We start from the raw sequence: 21,221 nt of genomic DNA on the forward strand, positions 1-21,221 counted from the left end.
AAATAAAGTTAACTTAGTTTATTACACTTAATTATGAGTTAGCTCCTCTTACAATTAACTATATAATTAGCTGGAATAACCAACTTTGTGAGCTAATTCATTCATGTTATTCATTCCCTTCTATTTTCTCTCTTTAACTTTCAAGCTTTGTACTTATCCATGACATGCATGAGGTTTATGATGATATCAGAGAAGAACTTTGTTGCGCAACTCTATATTCTTGCTTCTTCTATAATTTTCTTTCGATTTCTTCATCATGAATATCAATTCATCTTTGCAAGATCAATCTTTGAATATACACAACCCATACTATCTTCATCAAGGAGAAAATCCAGCGACTACACTAGTTTCTCCAGTTCTTGATTCAACAAATTACAATTCATGGAGTCGATCAATGCTTATTGTATTAAGTGTGAAAAATAAAGTTGAATTTGTCGATGGATCCATTCAAGGATATGCATTGAACCATACACTTCATACAACTTGGAAGAGGTGCAATAATATGGTGGTTTCTTGACTTGTTTACTCAATCTCACATTCAAATAGACAGAGTATTCTTTGGATGAATGATGCACGAGACAAGGTGATCAATCTATAACTGATTTGCTTTACAAAATTGCATGTTATTTGGGATGAATTGGAAAGTTATAGGCCGGATCCAATTTGTTCATGTGATCCAAAGTGTGCGTGTTCTTACCAATGTTATAGAGAGAAAGAAACAAGATTAGGTTATACAGTTTCTTAGAGGTCTGGATAATCAATTTAATATTGTTAGATCCAATGTATTGATGATGGATCCTTTGCCTAACATAGCTAAGGTCTTCTCATATATTGTTCAACAAGAGAGACAACTTGCAAGTAATGATATAATGGGAAACACCAACCTATTTAATGCAATCAACACCAACTCGTCTAATTCAAGAAATTCGTGCACCTATTGTGGTAAAGATAATCATACTCTCGATAGGTGTTTGTTAACTCACAAATGCACCAAATTGTCTCAAGTAATAAAGTACTCGAAAGTACGAGTGAAAAACATCAACCTGTTTAATGCAATCAACATCAACTCGTCTAATTCAGGAAATTCGTGCACCTATTGTGGTAAAGATAATCATACTCTCGATAGGTGTTTGTTAACTCACAAATGCACTAAATTGTCTCAAGTAGTCAAATACTCGGAAGTTCGAATGTTAAATCCACATGAACTTTATTTGTATTTAGATTGATACAAACCCAATTTATAAGTAAGAGATAAAATAAATTTAAAATAAAAGATAAATAAAGATAAAAGATAAGACAAAGATTTAAAATAAAACGTAATAAAACAAATACGAAATTTTAAAATAGAAGATAATAAAAATAAAAGATAAAGATGATAAAAAAAATTCAAAATGCAAATATGTTGAGGCCTAGCATGTCAAAACTACCTTATGATGCAATGTTAATGATTTTTTCTATATAATGATATCTCTATTTCTGCCCATATATACTAAGACACTCTATTTTTGGTTTCTCACATAAAGAACCTAATTTATTTATTCTTTTCTTCCAAATTTATTTGCAAAGATAAAAATAATAAATTACATTAAGATTAGAGATGCATGAAATGGGCCAAACGAATATCAATCTATTTCTAGTAATGATTTCATTTAGATACTCTTTCCTAGTTCTTTAGAAAATAACCATTTTTAATGCATTATTCCCTAAGCACTATATGAATGGGTAGATCATAATAAATAATTAAGCATAGAAAAGAATAATAGAAACAGGATTGCATTAAATAGATATTAAAAAAAGAGTTACATTATAAGAGTTGGTCTGCGAGGCTCAATGGAGGTTTCTTATTGTCATGGGAGGTTTTACACTTTAAGGATTGATGTTGGAAAAATATAAGATTGATTTACAGCATCCTGCTATATTGTACTGTGATAATAAATATGTTCTTCATATTGTAACAAATCCTATTTTTCATGAAAGAACAAAACACATTGAAATTGATTGCCACATAGTTCGTGAGAAGATGATGAATGGTCTTGTGAAACTTCTTCCTATGTCTTCTGCAAATCGGATGGACGACATTTACACCAAGGCCTTGATTCTAGGTGCTTTTCAATTTTTGTATTCCAAGTCTAGAATGTCTGATATCCATTCTTAGCTTGAGGAGGGCTCTTAGCATGGATCATTATGTAACTAGAGTTAGATTAGTTGGTTAGTCTCTATGTAACTAGAGTTAGCTTAGTTAGTTATAGTTAGTTGTGAGTTAGTTACTCTTACAACTAACTATATAATCAGCTGTAATAACCAACTTTGTGAGCTAATTCATTCATGCTATTCATTCCCTTCCATATCTGTTTTCTCTCTTTAACTTTTTCTACAAGCTTTGCACTTATTCATGGCAGGCATGACGTTTATGAGCTCTCAGCATTCTTTCTTTTACTAAACCAAGACGAACATTCCACCACACCAAATTAGCATAATTTCCTTCGAGCCTATGGAATTGAACCACTCATGTTTTATACCAGTTAACATAACAGATCTAATACCCTTTTGCAACCACAACAAAAAAGACAAAAAAATAAAATGACACTCTGGTTTCTGCTTCGGTTCACGCAGGAGAATAAGAGACACCAAGTGAGTTAACTAAATTTTGGTTCACTCAATTGATGGTCCAAGAGTGTTTCAAGTCCAAACCCTATTTGAAACCCACACCATTTCCCATGACTATGAAGAACCTTTATTTCTCTGCACATTTGACAACCACTTCAAGATCGCAATCTTGCTTCTTGCCATTACTGTTGCTACTGCTGCTTTCATCTGTCACACCCACATCTAAGGGAAAAAGAAGATAGGGAAGAAGAGACACCAGTCCCAAATAACAGCAATTTGGATTCAATCAATGGGTTAAACATTGCGTGAGACAGCTCCATTAAGTTGAGAAACAAATCTAACATGGAGAAAAATGTTGGCATAAAAAAATTAACTTAAGGACTTAATTCAATAAAAAAAAAGTTGAAGGACTAAACTGAACTTAAATTAAAGTTGGAGGATGAAAAGATGCATCCAAAGTTCACTCCCCAAATCATTCAAAATGATCATAGCCTAGAAAAGTAGGAATTGCTTTCTAGCTTCCACATATAGCAACTTAACTAATGCACCAACAATAGCTTTCCCATTTAAATCTTCCTTCCCAGTAAAACTTGAAAAATCTTTCGCAGATGAAGGAGGATTTACAGGTTAGGTAATCTGTGAAACATGATCAAATAACTATTCATTTCTTGAGAAAAATATCAATATAAAACCCTATAGCTTTTGATCAATTATGTCTATTGACATAAAAAATTCTCAAGATCTTAGTACCTTATGAAGCCCTTCCAGTTTGATTTCCTTTGGGATCCTGAAGAGAAGGATTTGGAGTTGCTACTGAACCCTTGCTCTCTTCACGTAATTCAGGCTTTGACTTGAGAATATCATGCTTACCAGAATGGTCTTCATCTACATATTTTTTTGATGCAGAATCAGTGGTACTTCTGTCCCTTAGTGCAGAAGAATTTAGGTGTTTTTCTCATCATCAGTTATCTGATTTTTTTCAAGGTTGCTGCTTGAATGTTTCTTTGTTTCAACCACAATCTCCTTCACAGCCTCTTCAAGTTTCTCAAGTCTCACTTTCACCTCTGCAAGCTGGGGATCAGATTTTTCTTCCTTTTCTTCTGGAGGATTTTATTCCATTTCTTTTTCTTTTTCCTTCGCTTCTTCTTCTTCTTTCTGCTTCCTTTTCTGTTCCATTCCTATGAAGTGATAAGGTAAAAAACCATTATCAGGGAGGAAAATCAACCCAAAAATGAAGTACCATTCATCCAATTATTTAAATATGTAATTACTTGGTCAAATTGATATACAAATATAAACCCACAATTTTTGTTCATAAAGTACAACAAAAAACAGCTCCAACAAAAACATGGAATATAATCTAAAAAACTTATATATCAAATAAATAGTAAACTAGTAGTAGACCATATCACTCATTAGTTCTCAGTCTGCAATTCCACACTGCCACCACAGCAAACAATTGTAGAATTATGAAGTATCAATATTATATACATCACCAATGTCTAGCCAGGAAAACAAAATGAATCAGAACACCAAATAGTATGTACAAGTCTTGTTAGATTCTCATACAAGAAGTTTCATTTCCAAAGGATTCCAAACAGAGTACTTTAGACAGAGCCCTGAACTGAATGCTCAGATTATGAATAGGAATAAGATGATCACAAGCATCCTACCAACATTTATATGAAGCTTGAAATTTCACCCCTATATTACAATATCAGAACAAAGGAAAGACAACATACCACTTCCATTTTTCTCATCTAATAACGAGCATACTGTGCCACCAAATATACAGCTGTGTGGGAAAAAATTACTTAGATGATTGCACTAAGCAGTAGAATCTTAAGAAATAATGGGGCTAGTGATAGATAAAAAACTTGAAAATGTGAGTATCATACCCACGGAAGGCAAACAGGCAAAAAAGAACTGTACAAGATGGAAATCAAACCTGACAAATAAAAACAAAAATACAAAGTAAGAATATTTTTCATCTATTAACAGTATAACAAATAAAGTAATTTCCCCTACCCCGTCAAAAAAGAAAAAGAGTAAACCACTACTTTAGTCCTCATATTGTATGCATCAGTCATTTTAGTCCTTGCTTGGCTTTTATTTCCCTCTTGTCTCTAACTTTGAAATTCATGATTTGCTCTAGTCATTTTCCACTGCCTTTTTTACTAATGTTAAGGACCGACAAGAAGGATGTATCAATTGTTTTAGTCCATGACTTTAAAAAAGCATCATTTACATTAATCATTTTCCATTAGGAAAGCTTATTGTAGCGAAATTATTTTGATTTAATGACTTATGAAAGTGACTTATGATCTTCTCATAAATACTTTTTTCAACAAATTTCACAATATTAGCTTATCAAAATAAATTCATGGTATAAACTTTAAAGTAGCAAGCCTTCTGAACAAGTACTTAATCTAACAACTTACCCAAATGCAAAAGTTAAGGACCATTGCAGAATTTTTCAATTCAAGAAAAAAAAATTGAACAGGTTTTTTAGAGTATCTATTTGCAGCTTGAAACACCAAATGTGGTAGTAAAAAATTGTTTTTTAGAGGTAGTGAAGTGGACATATTAACTGCAGCGAGGATGCTCGACGAAATTCAAAAGAGATCGAGAGGTGAATGAGTAAACATAGTTAGTGGGAAGGAAAATGGATACCCAAACTTCCTCTTCTTAGGGGGGTCGCTGAAAAGCATCTTAGCGGCAGTCACCATGTCGAGATTCTCCAGCTGCCGATGCCTTTCATCAACGATCATGTTTTTGATGTTGTTAGCGGATGAAGAGCAAAAGGAATAATAACTGGTCTTGGCGTTGGTGGAGAGTGACGTTGTCATAAACTTGAATCGCTCCGAGGAGCGCAACCACCTTACTCCGCCACCAAGCATAGATTCATCAGAGAAAACATCCACCCTACCACCTCCAATTCAAATATCGAATCCAGAATACCCACCCCCGTCTTCGGTCTCTCTTAATTTATTTAGGATAAATAGTCGAATTTGTGTATGAATCCGTGAGATAATAAATTAATTTTAAGGATGAAAACTTTAAATTTGGATATTAAATGTATAAAAATGGTGATAAATTCATCTTTTAAATAATTTAATAATAAAATAATCTTTTAAATTTAATAATAAAATTAATTTATCATACTTTTTATATTTTTAACTAAAATTATATTTTAGAAGAATAATTTATCATCACATCATAATTACATAAATAAATTTAATTATTTATCTTTCATTTAACAAATTCTCCCACTCTCAAAACAACACATGAAATTTACAGTCAAAGCCAACAATATTTTTTTATAAAAGATACTCAAACCATTTCATTCATAATAGCATAAATACAAACTGAAATACCTTATAATGATGAAAGAGCAAGCATATAATCTTGTCGTTCTAGTCAAAGAATGAGCGGCATAATTTGTTGGTCTCTTTTACCAAACTCACCATTGAATTCTAAAAGATAAAAAATAAATTATACTTAGAAATGAAAATAATGAACTTTAAGAAAATATTTTCTATTGCTTAATAAATTTAAAATGTGAGAAAAAATTTGTTGGTCTCTTTTTAAAAAAATATAGTGAAATTATTTTCTCATTTTTTAATCACTAATTTAGTTTTTACAATTAATAGATAAGATAATAGAATGATGATGCATGGAACAAAAATTTATGAGAGTATCATTTTGTATTTTTATATAATATGTTTTTTAAAATATAAAACTATATTAAGATGGCATATTTGAGACTTTTTTTGGATTGAAAGTGATAATAGATTTAGTCCTCTGATTAATATATATTTGCTTATACAAAGTTCAGGTGAGTTAAGTTTTAGAAATTCACCATGATTAGAGTAAGTTTCAATGCTCAAAGAATTCTTACATAGGTATTTATATATTATCTACCAACAAAACTTTCATATAAACATTAAAAATCAAACTTACATTCTTTTAAGATATAAATTTCTTTCCTATCCATTGGACCAACCTTTGTTGGCATATTGTGTATATATATTTGAGACTTAAAAAATTTGTTGTGTTTAATATTATTAAGAGATGGATAAGAAGAGTAGCCTCTCACTTGACACATATTCACAATTATTTAAAAAATAAGACTTAATTTTACACTAACTTGTTGTTGCTTGAAAAATTTGCATTAAAATATTTTAATATAAATGTTTAACAACAATGCTCTACAATAATAATTTCTATTAGGTTTATTGGAATTTTGTCTTATCCGAATATATTTTTTCGTTTATTTGTATTTAATTTAAAGAGTTTAATGATGAGATACGAAATTTACTGTTAATTTGACTTTTTTACTTATTATAAAAATTAATAAATTTATCATAATTTATAATTAAATAATAATATAAAACTTATATTATTAGTGTATATTTTTTATGTAAAATTGAGATACTAAAAATTTATAATAATTTACACATATTAATTGTTGATCAATGTTACACTAACCGGTTACTTCTGATTTATATTTAATATTAAAGTAAATAAATTTTAGAATTTGAAATAGGAAATGTCGGTTCAACTGTCCAAGATCAGGTTAACTGTAGCTCCCCAAATATTGCATAAAATATGCGCCAATAGTTACTTCAAACGTTCGAAAATGAAGTCAAGTTAAATATATTCAAACAGATTTTTTTATAATAAAACAAAGAAATAAATCTAGTTAAATAACAATTCCACTATTGTTACAATACACCAAGAAAATAACAATACTAATATCTGTCGTCTCTCGTTCACATTTGTGGTAAGCTAATAGAGTACATTCTTTACCAATTTACTTGCTATTCTAATTACAAAACCTATTACTCGAACTACGATATGAAACCTTCCATGGCCTCAAAATCGGTTGTGCAATATCTCAATTTCTGTTTAAAAATCGATGTCACGAATCTCAACCACATGAAATTAGAATTTGTTGGTGCTGTTATTTACCACACCCACGTGAGGACCAAGTTAAAGCCTATGCATGATTATAATCACCCACAAACAACTTTAACAACCAAGAGAGGCCTAATTAACAACTAATTCTACCACTTTCCGAGGTCAAAGTCACGATGTCAGTGTCTTTTCTATCTCGTTTACTTCACTTGACTTCGAATAGAAGGGTAGATTCCAAAAAGAAGAGCACGAGTTGGTGTGATTCATAACATCAATACTGCCAGTGCCACATACCTAATTAAATTCTTTAATCCAAAAAAAGTTGTTAATTGAATCCATTATCATATATACCCCCCCTTCCCCCGAAAGCCATCATGACCTTCCCCTTTTCTTTACTTTAAGATCAAAACTCCACTAACTACACACAGTTTATAATATATATTTACACATAACATAACATGGAACCCCCACCCATGCGCCATAATTATGAGCAAACGTTACTTTCTTTGTCCTAAGAAATCCTACATCCGAGACCACCAGCTCATGCTTGAGGCAAAACCGTAATTTCGCCGCAAATCAAAGCCCATTCAATTCCAGGACCCCGATTTATAAATACATTTACATGCGTGTGTAACACACTATATATGCTCTCAATAAACACACACGCACCGGCAGCACCCGCCGCCGGTGGAACCCATTAACAAACACCACAAGAAACTTATCATTCCCTTGTTCTTCTCCTTCCTCCTCATCTTCTCTTACCCATTTTCCATCTAATAAAAATTCGAATACCCAATTGGAAAAAGCAATCAACTTTGCAAACACTCGGTGGAAAAAACGCATTCCACCTCCAATCTTCATTCGCATTGAGCTCTGTTTCTTTTCCACATGAAACGGCGATGAAGTAGCTGTCGTTTTTCGATTCAGAACGCCGCCGCAGAATGCTGTGCAGGAAGAGCTCCAAAAACGACGTCGGCTCGGGATCGGTGCCGGTGCACCTCAACGTCTACGATTTGACACCCATCAACGGTTACGCTTATTGGTTCGGCCTCGGAGTGTATCATTCCGGCGTGCAAGGTTCGTCGGAATAAAAACATTTTTTCTCTCTCTACCCCTTTTGAATATGCGCAAGAACCCACATCAGATCTACGATCTACGATAAAAAAAAAAACAGCTTCCGGGTCCCTCTCTTTCTTCTTCAATTGAATAATTTTTTTTTAAAAAATTGTTGTTGTTGTTGTTGTGGGTGCAGTTCACGGCGTTGAGTTCGCGTTCGGGGCTCACGAGTACTCGTTGACGGGGATATTCGAAGGAGAACCGAAGAGGTGCGAAGGTTTCGCGTTCAGGAAAACGATTCTGATCGGAAAAACCGATATGAGACCCGGTGAGGTTAAGGCGGTGATGGAAGAACTTGCTGCTAAGTACAGAGGTAATGCTTACAATCTCATCACAAAGAATTGCAACCATTTCTGTAACGATGCTTGTCTTAGACTCACCGGAAATCCTATTCCAAGTTGGGTCAATCGTCTTGCTCGAATTGGTAAGTGGTAACTCACCATTGACTCTTCACTAGTTACTACTATTTGCTACAACAACAACAACAACGTTAACTCAACATGTTTATTTATTTTTTAAAAATGTTTAAATTAATGTCTATTAGTCTATTATTGGTCGTTTTCAGCTCAGGTGTTCTTGATTGCTTGTTGAAATTCGAAATTTGAAAATTGAAAGAGTGTAGTTGTGGGTGTGATTTTCTGGTGAAGTTGTTGTATCCCCAATAAAATATAGCTATTCAGTGATGTGGAAATTAGTTGGATATATGACATAGCGACCAAGGTAAAATTTAAAAATAGTAGTTATGGTTGACTTGTATCGTAGAGGATGGTACAAAAGAAAGGATAATTTTAGAAGGGATACAGAAGAAATTACTTTGGAATTATATTTGATTCGTTTGTAAGAACATGAAAATTGTTACGGAAAATTGAGTGAGTGATGATGATGACAACATCAACATCAGTCATCTGCCACGTGATATTTTATAATAAAAAAATTGTGATAGGCCTCATTATTTCTGGTTCTTATTTACCAACTGTGAATTTATTGGTTCTGGGTGACAATGATTGAGGTAAACGAAGTTCGGGATTAAAATGAGGAAGACAGACTAGCTTTTAATTTTTCATTTGATTCTAGTTTAATCAATTTAATTCCAAAGATTCAATTGAAATTTTTAGCTTGATTTATTAGTTCACGTGATTAATTTTATGTTTGGATGGGTTGGTTTATGATTGGGTTGTAGGATTTATGTGCAATTGTGTTCTTCCGGTGACATTGAACTCAACAAAAGTTAGGCATCACAAGATGGAAGAAAAGCAATGTGAAGGAGAGAAACAAGCATTAGCGACTAAGGCAAAGAAACTTAGTGCTTCAAATTCATCATCATCTTCCCCTGAGGGACTGCGCAGGGGAAGGAGTAGAAACCGACGTGCCCTTCCTCCATCTTCACCTTTGATTATTGGATCTTCTTCATCTTGATGCCCAAACTCTTAATTTTTATTTATTTTTTTATCTTTAATATGGCCAATTACAGAAGTTGCTCTAAGGAAGAAAGGCAACAGATTGGATTTTCAATTTAAAATTGTTTTTTTTCATTCTTTTCATCCAATGACCATATAAAGTTATGAAAAAACCTGCCAGGAATCCCGGATTCACAACTTTTTTTTTGTTTCTTTTTTTTAAAAGAGAGGATTCACCTTATAGAAAAAATTGCTACCCCACGAAGACGAGGAGGAGAAGGAAATAGGAATTTGAACCTATGCTCTTGTTTTATTATATTATATATATGATGGATTAATATTGATTAGGATTATTGCTGTTTGAAGTAGATTAATATGGATTGACTAGAGTAAGGCCTATAGAATGGATAAGGATGATAGAAATTGGTAAACATGATATAATAGTATTATGATTTATGTAAGTATATTTATAAAACCTTTTCTCCACACTAAAATAATGAATAGAAGACATTGGGAAGTCAATAGAAGACTTGGTTGGGTTTTGATATATAGTTGCAAGCACATCGGACTATTTTTTTAATGTCAGTATTAACTTACACATTAATATATTTAAATTAGGGATGTAAGGAAATTGGAGTGAATTCATGTCCAATTCAATTTCATTAGATTTTTTTGTTGAATTAAATTATTGGATTGGATTGATTTTAATTTAATAAAAAATGATTATAATTAGCTTGATATTATTTTTTTAATGTTTTCCCAAGACATAAGACGATAATTTTGTAATAGCTTAATTGGATTGGATTAAAAAAAATAGATAAAACTCGATTTAATTCGTGCTACTTACACCCTGGTTTAAATTATTAGTTTTGAAAATTAAATACATTATAATTTTGTTTTTCTTATAGTTAATTTTTTTGGTAGAGTGGAGTGTCCTTCCCCCTCCCCCCTCTTCCGGTTTTCTTTATGTACATATGAGAGAAACAAAAATACTAAGAAAGAAAAATGGATAAAAATATATTTTTGAGTTAATATTTGACTTCCTCTCTTTCCCTTTCTATTCTGGTATGACCCTTTAATTTATATGTATGAGAAAAACAATTAAAAAATATTAAGAAAAATATATTTATTTGTTTAATTTTCTTCCATCAGTAAATTATATTTCTAATTTTACACAAAATTAATAATAAATATTTTTTAAATATATTATTTATTAAAATGTAAATATTTAAAAAATTGTGTAATTTTTTTCTTCCTTTGATACAATGTTGAATCCGTCCATGTTTAGGATAGACTAATTTGTCATTTCGATATATATATATATATATATCCTGCAACCAATCTGCTTAGTTATCGTTGCCCATCTCCTTTATTTATTTATATCTTCTTTTTTGGTGCATAACTGCAAGTGACATACAAAGCCAACTGCCATTGTTTTTGGTTTGATCACTATCTTCTAACAAACTTCGTGGGTCGATTGCCAAAGGGTGGATGGTCACTTAAAAAAAAAAAACATGAATTTAACGGGAGTCATTGTGAAAGAAAAGTATAATTTATAGCTTTATGTTCACAAGAGTTGGGTGAACTAATAAGATTGAACAGTTTGAACAACTTTGCTAAAGAAAAAAGTCTGATATATTACTACGCCTTTCCGTAAACCTTCATTTATACGTATTCTTATGGTCTTTGTTGCAGCTTATGCTTATGCTTATGCATGCCATGCTTTTAAAATAATAAAATCAAAGAGATCTAACTCAGTTTGTTCAGTATGATACATAAGTGATTATAAATTTTATGAATGCCTTAAAAAAATGCTCTATAGCCAACCCAAAAAATAATGTAGTTTTTTTTTAATTCTTGTGTTTAAAATGAAGATTGCTAAATAAGAAAATATATATGCAATGGAATGGAACCAACGCATTGAGTCTCTATAGAAGCAGACAAGATTACCTACTTTTTATATTCTGTCGAAGTCGTAAATGATGATGAACTAATGACAAATTACAACCGCCAGGATTCATCCTCTGTTGCCCACATGCTAAGATGCATAAACCACATAATGTATAGTTGCCATTTCCAAGCAGTGAGATCGAGAGACATGGACTACAGAAGAACTTTGGTGCTGTCATTTTCTGTCAATCTCTGTCCCCTATTGTTTCATTTTTCCATTTTTAGGGTCATGACTTTTGCTGTTTGGACTTTCCACTTTTTTCCTCCAAAGGGACTATTATTAGAGTCAACAAAGCTGGATGTTAGAACAAAAACTTTTGACCACCAAAGCAATAATGGACTCAATGAAACAATTAGAACTACATATTTTTCTTTCAATGAAACAAAATTTTCATGGCTAAGAATAAGATCAACAAAATGATTGAGGAAGTAAATCCAGTCCACGATGCTTCGTTAAAATAATGGTGACCTACATAAATCTCTTTTACAAAACCAACCTACCGAGACAGGGAACTTTGTAGAAAAGGACAAATATTAACCGTTGCATTGGAGAGTTGTGAAAACTTGGTGCACATATTTTTTTTCAACTTATCTTGAAGAAATAATAATTTTTATTAGCTTTTTGAATCAAATTATAAAAGAAAATATACTCTTTTTTTTTGTGAAGTAAAGGGGACTAGCCCTCTAGCGAGAAAATAAAATCAAAATCTACAAGCAAAGGAAGTAGCAGATATATCAATTGGGATCCTCAAAAAAACAAAGGAGGGAACCCAATAAAAAATAACTAATCCAGAAGCTCCGAGATCATACTTAACAAAGCAATCGACAACTTGGTTGACTTTCGTAAGGACTATTGGCAAATGAAATTATAAAAGAAAATACGTTCTAAAAAAAGTGTTGTCTACCATGCACTTTTAATTTCTATGGCCAATAATGACTATTGGCAAGTGAAGCGATTTGTTACGAATATGAAGAATATAATCCTAGAGGATTTGATTCAGTTACAAACTAACAAATTACTATTATTTGAACCAGTTATTATGCTAATGAACTGAATTTGGACTGATGAAAACCATGCAAGTACCAGACGACAAGTATGCAACAACAATGTAGGTCAACAAATTAAAAATAGCGAAAAGTTATGCAACTCTTGTGAATTTCCCAAATTTTTACCTCCTCTTCCGCCCCTAAAAATTGAAATTAAGAAAAAGGATGAATGGTTTAAATGGGTACAAATGCATAAAAAACTGATACAAGAAATCACAAAAATACACATATATATACTACACGATGCAACTGTTATAATTTACTATGATCATGACTTGCACACAACTCACAACGCTACATCTAGTTACTTAATATTTCATCACAATTATAACCTAATGAAACACTTATCAATGACTGTATGTAGTATCAACGGCATAAATGAAAATAAGTTAACCTTTTGAGGTAAAAAGGCATTAAGCACAATGTGATAAGAAAAAACCACGAATCAACTCAGCAATCTATCAATGTTATAAAACCAATTGGGTCAAAACTGGGCTGAACTAGTGTGAAATAATACCATGTTAATTATTTAAATTGGTTCACTAAAATACTTAATGCTAAGTTTTAGTGGTGATCTTCAATCCTGTGACATGATAATTAACTCAAATAACATCAATAGTCATAATTGTATGCTAGTTATAGTATTTCTATTATTACATGCTATAATAATATACATGATTCAACCGGTTCTGCTAGAAATTTAATATATATTGTAACGTAGATTTTATAAAACGCTTTACAATAGAAGATTTTGCAACATCAGCAAAACATGTTTAATTAAGTGAAAGAAACGAAACATTCTACGTCCAATAAGTTCAGGATTTTCTGATGTTAAATAGATGAGACTCGAAGGTCTTGTTAAAGAGATGAAAGCAGAAGTAGAACTTAATTATTTCCCCACCCATTAAGATAAATTAATGTATAAGTAAAATTTGTTTCTCTCTCCCAACATGTATAAACTTATATATGTATAACATCATGATAATTCCATCCCATGCGTTGAAAAATCCCCCGCCAATAGGTTAAAAACCAGATTTCAATTAAGTTGAAATGTGAACTTTTTACACTTGAATTATATGTAAGCGCCAATAGGTCTAATTGGCGTTCAACTCCTCCCACCCCCACCAAAATCTACTCTCTCTCTCTGTGGAATAAGACGTGTTTTATTAACCAAGAGAAATAGGGGCCTGAACCTGTACAATGTACATTACCAAAAAGCCCGTTAATTGTTGATTTTTCATTTTTTTAAATATGTTATTTTTTACTTAAAAATTATAAATATCTATTCTTTCATTTAAATAATTCTCATTTTGAAGAAACCAAGTCTCACCAAAAAAAAATGTAGAAGTTGGGGATAAGGATGCCATAAGTTTCAAATGCCATAATTATTAGAATCATACGATTCACTGTTTGAATCATACAATTTGATGGCAATTTATAGCAGCTGAATTTAATTTAATTATTTTGACTACATATCAGCTGAATTTCAAATGATTTTAAATCTTACAATATACTAATTAATTAGTCCAATTTTACGAATTACACGATTCGGAAATTTGTTATATTTTTTTCCACCAATTTTCATTAAAGAATAAAAGGTATTCAATTTAAATTGTTAAAAGGAATTAAAGAATAACTTTTCCTTTTTTTAGGGGAAAGAATAACTTTTCCTATTAAATCATTTCGCTGCTCTTGTTTCTCACTCTTCAATGCAAACACCCTGTTTGGTTGTTAAATTGCTTCATTCCATTATGTTAAAATAGAGGTTTCATAATTATTTTGTTTATGAAATTTATGGTTAAATTGTGTTATGTATTTCTAATATAAAATTAACACTATATATCTATATATGATATATTTAAAAGTATTTTTCGCTGTCTCTGAATTTGGCGATTCACAATTTAAAACTTAGCCTGATTTGATGATAACCCTTGCCTCACACGCACATGCAGTGCACACACCAATATGGGCAATGATACAAAATAAAATAAAATTGAATATAATTACGACAATATGAAACTGATCATACTCAATTCAGTTCTATAAAAGCTCTTATGTATGATAAATGTGGTTGGCATTGGCAGTGATCACAACGTAAAACTTGTATCTAGCCTCAACTGCGCCTATACCATATAATGGAAAATTTAAACAGAAGTAATAATGGTTTGTGTTTAAAATGCCCAAAATAAGAAACTGGGCCAACAAAAAAACAACAACTTGTTAAGTACAATAAACGGAGCCACAAGGCATATCTATCTGATTTAGTTGCAGAATCCGACAGTTTCTCTTAAAAGGGGTTCTGCCAACAAACCAATTTGCACAAGTTAGAAGGCAAATTTGAAAAATCACAGACACAAGAGCGATGCACAATTGTTTAAAACAATTCAGGAACACACGAACCAATGGTTGCAGTTACAGAGAATCAGCCAGCTTATCAGGCTATTTTTGCTTTTCTCGCAGCCATTCAACGAAATTATCCAGGATCAAGGGCCAGGCAAGTTCAGGATCATAGTCATTGAGGGTTGGAAAACTTATCTGTGAATAGATTGGAACTTGCAAGTCAGTTAGAATTTTTCAAAAAGAACAAAAAAATGATCCAAAGAAATCACACAAAGCAAACGGTGGTTAAAAATTAGATGCTGTTACAACAGATATGTTCTTCTGTGAAGAGCAAACAATGCTGAATACTTTAGAGTGAAAAAAAAGCCAAAAAATACCATCCTCTTGATAACTAATATATAAGCAATCTAGAAGTAGCAGAGAAAAAGAGGCTACCTCATTGCAAAAACGGAAAAATCCCATCCATTGATCCATGTTTATGACCTTGTAATCATTTTGAGCCTGCAATAAATAATAAATAAATAAAATATGTAAGAAGCACTGGTAAGAACTAAAACAATGGGGTAAAACCTATTACTAACCTTCAAATATTCCACAAACAAGTTGACTTGGGCTGGAAATGTTGAACCCAAAACAAGAGTAAGTAACTCACAAATGCTCTCTATATCAATGCTTTTCTGTTTCTCCTCTGGCAAAATTGGACAAATTAGATATAGGACATATAATGAATTGTAGTTTAGGAGAAGAAGTGATAATTCTTATTTTATTGATTAATCAAGGTTACAAAGGATGACATAAATAGGCAGAGTTGGTTAGAGATTTTCTAACCAATCTGATTACAGTTCAAACTAAAAGACAAGGGAAAAATAAAATAAAAGGCTGAGATCAGATGAATCTAATCTTATTCTATCCAAGTTTCTAGAATAACTATTTAAATTTTGAAAGAAAAAAACTCCAAACAACTTTGACATGAATGAACATTAGAAAAGAAAACAAAAGGTTAAAATTAACGTACACAAAATCACATTAAAGTTTACCTGTTAAACAATATTGGAAAGCATAAGAATAGAAATCTGTGAAGTTCGATGGCCTCCTGACCTTTACGGTAGATGTCAAATTAAAAATGTTAACAACTGATAAAATATTTCCACCATAAATAAGTAACAATTGCCAAAAATTAATTTGTCCATGACTTGTCATAGTCATAAAGAGTATCACTTCAATAATTGTACCTCTTTTTCTAGGTCTGGAAGTGCCTTCTTCAATTTACTTACTGTATCGGCCCTTAATGCTTTTAAGCCTCTCCTCCACTCATCCTATAAAATTTTGGAATGTGTAAGTGATTTCAGTATAAGGAAGGCGTAAGAAAGATACCAAAACTCCATGTTTGTGCACTAAACATCAAAGAAATTCAAGTATCTACTTGTATCTGTGTCTTTGAATATCTATGTGAGTTTGTATTTAAAAAATTGAAATAATTCCAAAAATAAGTTTTATGAACAATGAACATGATAATATACAAACCAAGGTAAAATATCCTTGCTCCTCAGCTTTCATTTTCCTGTTAAATTTAGTCCTCATCAACTCCAAACACAAACTTAAGATAATGATATAAGAAATTAATAATGATATAAGCAATTAATTGTAGCACAATAACTTACCATGCAAGCATCAAAACCCTCACATCTGTATGATCCACCTCCATATCAGCACAAAGTGTTTCGATTCCTTCTGGGCTGTAACCAAAGTTATTAAAATATATCAAACCTACTTTCAAATGTAAACACCTTCACCTAGAAAGTACATAAAATAATAGCCACTTATACACCAAGAATCACTTTCTGGCACTCTAAACATGTTAATTCTTCTTCATTTGATCTTTTTGTTTCTTTTGTTTTCCATTTACACGATTGATGTCTTACACAGTAAATTCCCTGTCATTCTATCTTTCGCCCAAGGCAGCGTTCAGCACATTGCAGAAGGAGGACCTGATAATATAAGCTGATATTATCAAGTATTTAGTGCATCCACCTGATAGTATAGTCAAATATCTGATAACCCTATCCTCTACCTCACCAGTCACCACATGACTCTAAGTCTCCCCCTCTGCCAAGACCACCACCAGACTTGCAAACACTCAAACATGCCAGTATACTAAATTGCAAGCCTACATACTGAAATCTGAAACCTAATGTTCATAAACCCACAAAAAAAAACAATTAAAGAAACCTAACGTTCATAAATTTCAAATGATTCCTAAATGTACGAATCCAATTAAAGAAACCATCATCCACAACATGAAAAGAAAAAAAATGGAGATGTTATTGCCAAAACATGGGAGAAGAAACTAGAGCACCACCATTGCCTGAGCTTCTGGTTTCCACTGCCACACTTACATCACAAGCTAGAAGCTAGTCCACGCCACACTGTGAAGGGATTCATGGCATCTAGGTGAGTGTCCATTGCCAACATTGGGAAACATGATATACTTGAAGAGAAGCATGTCAATCACCATAACCCTACACAATAGTTTGATCATAGCAGGAGAGGTAGGGTGAAGGAAGAGAGTGAAGAGAATAAACTGCTGGACTGGAAGTGAGGGGTCAGTTGGGTTCAGGCTTGGAGGTTTCTGTGAGGAATTGGGTGAGATACCAAAGAAAAAAAGCAGCAGGCAGCAGGCAGTTGTATAGTCATAGCAGATAGTCATATATATATACAATTAAGTCACTTACACTACGCACACCAAATGCCTGATAATACAAGAGTTGATCAAATTTTTTATACTTACCCTATTACGTTACTATCATATTTATATACGGAACGAACCTTATAGTCCAAGTATTTCAGTATAATAGGACTAGGGTGTTATTGTCATTTTATCTGTGCATATACCCCCCAAAATCCTGCTCATAACTACTTGCGAAATTCACCTAGCTACATTAAATGAGATATGCACCTTTAACAGGTCATTTATAACAGTATGTAATAGTTGATTGAATGCTATTTATCCCCAACAGATTCATGCAGTGGCGCATCCACACTTAAATGAGGGGCTGCACATGCACCCCTCACTTTCAATCCAATATTTTGTGCCTCCTAATTTTGCATATTTGAACCCCTGCCCTTAATTTTCCCCTCCTTTCATGATAATACTTGTTAATTTTTATTCTTTAAATAGATTGTCCTAGATCTGCCACTGGATCCATGTCCAAGGTTTGAAACTTGAATTAAGAAAACAACAACAGGATAATGCAATTTGATATATGCATATTGAATGGAGGAAAGAAAACAAACAGTCTTGGATGAAGCACACTTACTCAATCAACCCGGTAGACCCATTGGCATATGAATAGAATAGACTATCAATTCGTTCTGATTCCTTCGAGCTTGCCTTACTTGAAGCTGAAAAATTATGCTTGTACGATTAGAGTATTGAACAACTAATTGCCTACTACAAAAGTGTTTGCTAAATACAGTCCAATTATGTTTAAAAAAACACACACACGGATGGCATCAACGAGCCAGCACGGGAGTGTTTGATTCGGGTGTCCCAATCTTTAAATTAAAGAGGTTTTCATTGAGCCTGCGTAGTCCATACTTAAAGTCTTTGTTTGATGAAGAGCTAAATTGACTCGATAATTACAGGGAAGATATGTTCTTCTTTCTTCTTAAGATCTAAACCCTTAAGTAAGAATTTCTATGCCTCTCCTATCTCACTAGTCCTTACCAACTACCACAATCCCCGAATCCCACCGAATTCCCAAAAGGATACATCTATAATCTTTAACAAACATAAACTTATGTCATGCATAGGCAGCGCACAAAGTAGGAAAAAAACATAAACTTTAACAAGAGCAGAAGATAAAAGAAAACAGCAACACCCAAAATCTAAGCTTTAAATAATGGTGATTCGAATTATTAGTAGAAGATAAAAGGGGGGGGGGGGGGGGGGGAGAGAGAAGTTATGGCATGCATAGGCGCGGTGAATTATGAAAGGAAAGGGTAAAATTGGAGAATACCAGAGCGGAAGAGATCGGCGGCGTTGGGAGTGGAATTGGATTGACCCGACTTTTTGGATGCAGAAGAGCGTCGCATCTTCAACAAGAAATCCAGAATCCCTCTGATTCGGAAGAAGAATCGAAACGCACGCGCCAAATTCAAGAAAGAGAGAAAAAGAGAAAGGGGTAACACTAACACAACACGTTTTCTTCTTGAGTCTGGTTCTCGCTCGCTGGCTCGGAGAGGTTGAGGTTGAGGATGATGACGTGGATGCGCTGAAGTGGGGCTTTATAATTGTGGTGCCTACACAGTTTTATTCAAGTAGGTTGTACCTTGCATTTGACTTGTCACGCTTTTAATACGCTAATTCAGTAAATACTCTGCTTCAATTGAATGTTCACACTATTCAGCAAAGTACGTGCATATTTCTATTAGTTTTTTTCAATAAGAAAAAATGAAAATGCTGACCCATTTTAGGTTGGATTGGCCAGAAAATACAGAGAAATTAGAAAATGATAGATATGATATAGTAATAAAAATGGTGAAGAGATATAAAATAAAAAATGAGGAAAAAAACAAATTATAAGAGAATGGTTTATATATATATACCGAAATTATTTTTTTACAATTAAATTATTATTTTTTATGTTTCTTTAAAAAAATTGTCAAAATATTTTTTGAGAAAAGTTTTTAAACGCTGTATATGGTTGTTCTTTGAATTGGATTGATGAAGGAAATGGCATAAGGATGAATCTTTATTATACGTGTAAAAATATTGATATTGATTATTCTTTATTATGAATTTTGATTTTCTTTTATTTCAAAATAATGACACATTTAAAAAAAGATATACAGAAAAAAATATAAAATAATTTTATATCGTAATTTAATAAAAAAATCATCATATATAATAAATTTATTAATTTTCACCAAATTATTCTGATGTCATAATATATAATGATTTGTAATTAATGTATCATTATTAAACTCATATTTTAGTTGCACACTTATTAATTTCTTAATATTATTATATATTACATTTATTATAGGACAAAACATGCATATGGTTTTACTATCAATAATTGCAAGTGAAAGTCACACACAACATAGATCGAATATTCAACACTATCGAGCAATGATAAAATCCTCTATCTTAATCAAGAACACACGCTCAATTAAGAAGTCACCCATCCATTTATTTTTAGTCCCTTTAGGATAAGTTTGTTTTTAAATTTGATCTTTGTAATATCTGTAATTTGAAAGAAAAACAAGAGTCTCTTTGCCTAAACCACAGCTACTCAAAGTCTTCAAATTAAATATTTTAAAAGGAAACCACGCATATTTTAGAGTAAAGATAAATTTAACCCGACAATATTTATCATTTGAGATTTATATCATTTTATTATGTATTTATTTAAAATCCAAAAAATATAATAATTTGTAGTTTTATTTTTTTTATCTTTATTATTAAATGTTATGTTTAAATTATTATTGTTTATTTACTAGTTTAGATAATAAAAATTTATGATATTAGATAACTATTACGCAAAACTTTATACGAACAATAACTCTTATTTATCAAATATTATTTGACAATTTAATATATTTTCCAATGATTCAACACAATTACAATTAATAGTTTTACCTATTTTTTTCACGTTAAATTCTATCCTTGTTACAAGTGGTATAAGGAGTTTGATTCCCCTTAGATAAAGTTTCAAGATAAATTTTAGAGAAAGAAAAATAATTGTTAGATGAATTTGCCACTTAAATAAGTTTATTCAATCCAACTAATTAAGATTTAATATAATACGTTGAAAGTCTCAGAAAAAAATATGTATAATG

At 31.9% G+C, this 21,221-nt stretch overlaps 2 protein-coding genes and 1 non-coding gene across 5 annotated transcripts; 1 reads left to right on the top strand and 2 right to left on the bottom strand.

The window, feature by feature from the left end:
• Positions 1–2,468: 2,468 nt before the first annotated feature.
• On the bottom strand, positions 2,469–5,602 carry LOC100817399 (uncharacterized). The gene is made up of 3 exons (XR_005892318.1): positions 5,281–5,602; positions 4,506–4,555; positions 2,469–3,785 (listed from the first exon to the last, which is right to left on the bottom strand). It is a non-coding gene; the product is annotated as an uncharacterized protein (transcript).
• Positions 5,603–7,957: 2,355 nt separating this feature from the next.
• LOC100817929 (deSI-like protein At4g17486) lies at positions 7,958–10,393 on the top strand. 2 transcript variants are annotated; one of them, XM_006583043.4, is made up of 3 exons: positions 7,958–8,604; positions 8,780–8,956; positions 9,824–10,393. In XM_006583043.4, the coding sequence occupies exons 1-3, from the start codon at positions 8,469–8,471 to the stop codon at positions 10,057–10,059; spliced, it is 549 nt and encodes a 182-aa protein (XP_006583106.1). In that variant the 5' UTR covers positions 7,958–8,468; the 3' UTR covers positions 10,060–10,393. The 2 variants fall into 2 exon arrangements, with proteins under 2 accessions (XP_006583106.1, XP_003529782.1); XM_003529734.5 differs by having other exon boundaries at positions 7,963–8,604; positions 8,780–9,067.
• A 4,520-nt stretch (positions 10,394–14,913) lies between these two features.
• On the bottom strand, positions 14,914–19,713 carry LOC100776788 (DCN1-like protein 4-like). 2 transcript variants are annotated; one of them, NM_001414466.1, is made up of 10 exons: positions 19,397–19,713; positions 18,695–18,779; positions 17,039–17,113; positions 16,902–16,938; positions 16,610–16,693; positions 16,415–16,475; positions 15,959–16,065; positions 15,813–15,878; positions 15,438–15,572; positions 14,914–15,336 (listed from the first exon to the last, which is right to left on the bottom strand). In NM_001414466.1, exons 1-9 carry the CDS (start codon positions 19,470–19,472, stop codon positions 15,477–15,479), a joined length of 687 nt encoding a protein of 228 aa, NP_001401395.1. In that variant the 5' UTR covers positions 19,473–19,713; the 3' UTR covers positions 14,914–15,336; positions 15,438–15,476. The 2 variants fall into 2 exon arrangements, with proteins under 2 accessions (NP_001401395.1, NP_001240087.1); NM_001253158.3 differs by having other exon boundaries at positions 14,914–15,572.
• Positions 19,714–21,221: the final 1,508 nt, after the last annotated feature.

Source organism: Glycine max, chromosome 7 (genome assembly GCF_000004515.6).
Source record: "Glycine max cultivar Williams 82 chromosome 7, Glycine_max_v4.0, whole genome shotgun sequence".
Taxonomy (NCBI): Eukaryota; Viridiplantae; Streptophyta; class Magnoliopsida; order Fabales; family Fabaceae; genus Glycine; species Glycine max.

What these genes read in the sequence shown, in the direction of transcription:
- LOC100776788 (NM_001414466.1), bottom strand. Translation starts at nt 19,472, where the DNA reads ATGCGACGCTCTTCTGCATCCAAAAAGTCGGGTCAATCCAATTCCACT. An exon ending in AGGGTTTTGATGCTTGCATG is followed by an intron (nt 16,939 to 17,038) that starts GTAAGTTATTGT and finishes TAAATTTAACAG; the next exon opens with GAAAATGAAAGCTGAGGAGC. An exon ending in TTTCCAATATTGTTTAACAG is followed by an intron (nt 16,066 to 16,414) that starts GTAAACTTTAAT and finishes CAATTTTGCCAG; the next exon opens with AGGAGAAACAGAAAAGCATT.
- LOC100817929 (XM_003529734.5), top strand. Translation starts at nt 8,469, where the DNA reads ATGCTGTGCAGGAAGAGCTCCAAAAACGACGTCGGCTCGGGATCGGTG. An exon ending in GTATCATTCCGGCGTGCAAG is followed by an intron (nt 8,605 to 8,779) that starts GTTCGTCGGAAT and finishes TTGTGGGTGCAG; the next exon opens with TTCACGGCGTTGAGTTCGCG. An exon ending in CAATCGTCTTGCTCGAATTG is followed by an intron (nt 9,068 to 9,823) that starts GTAAGTGGTAAC and finishes ATTGGGTTGTAG; the next exon opens with GATTTATGTGCAATTGTGTT.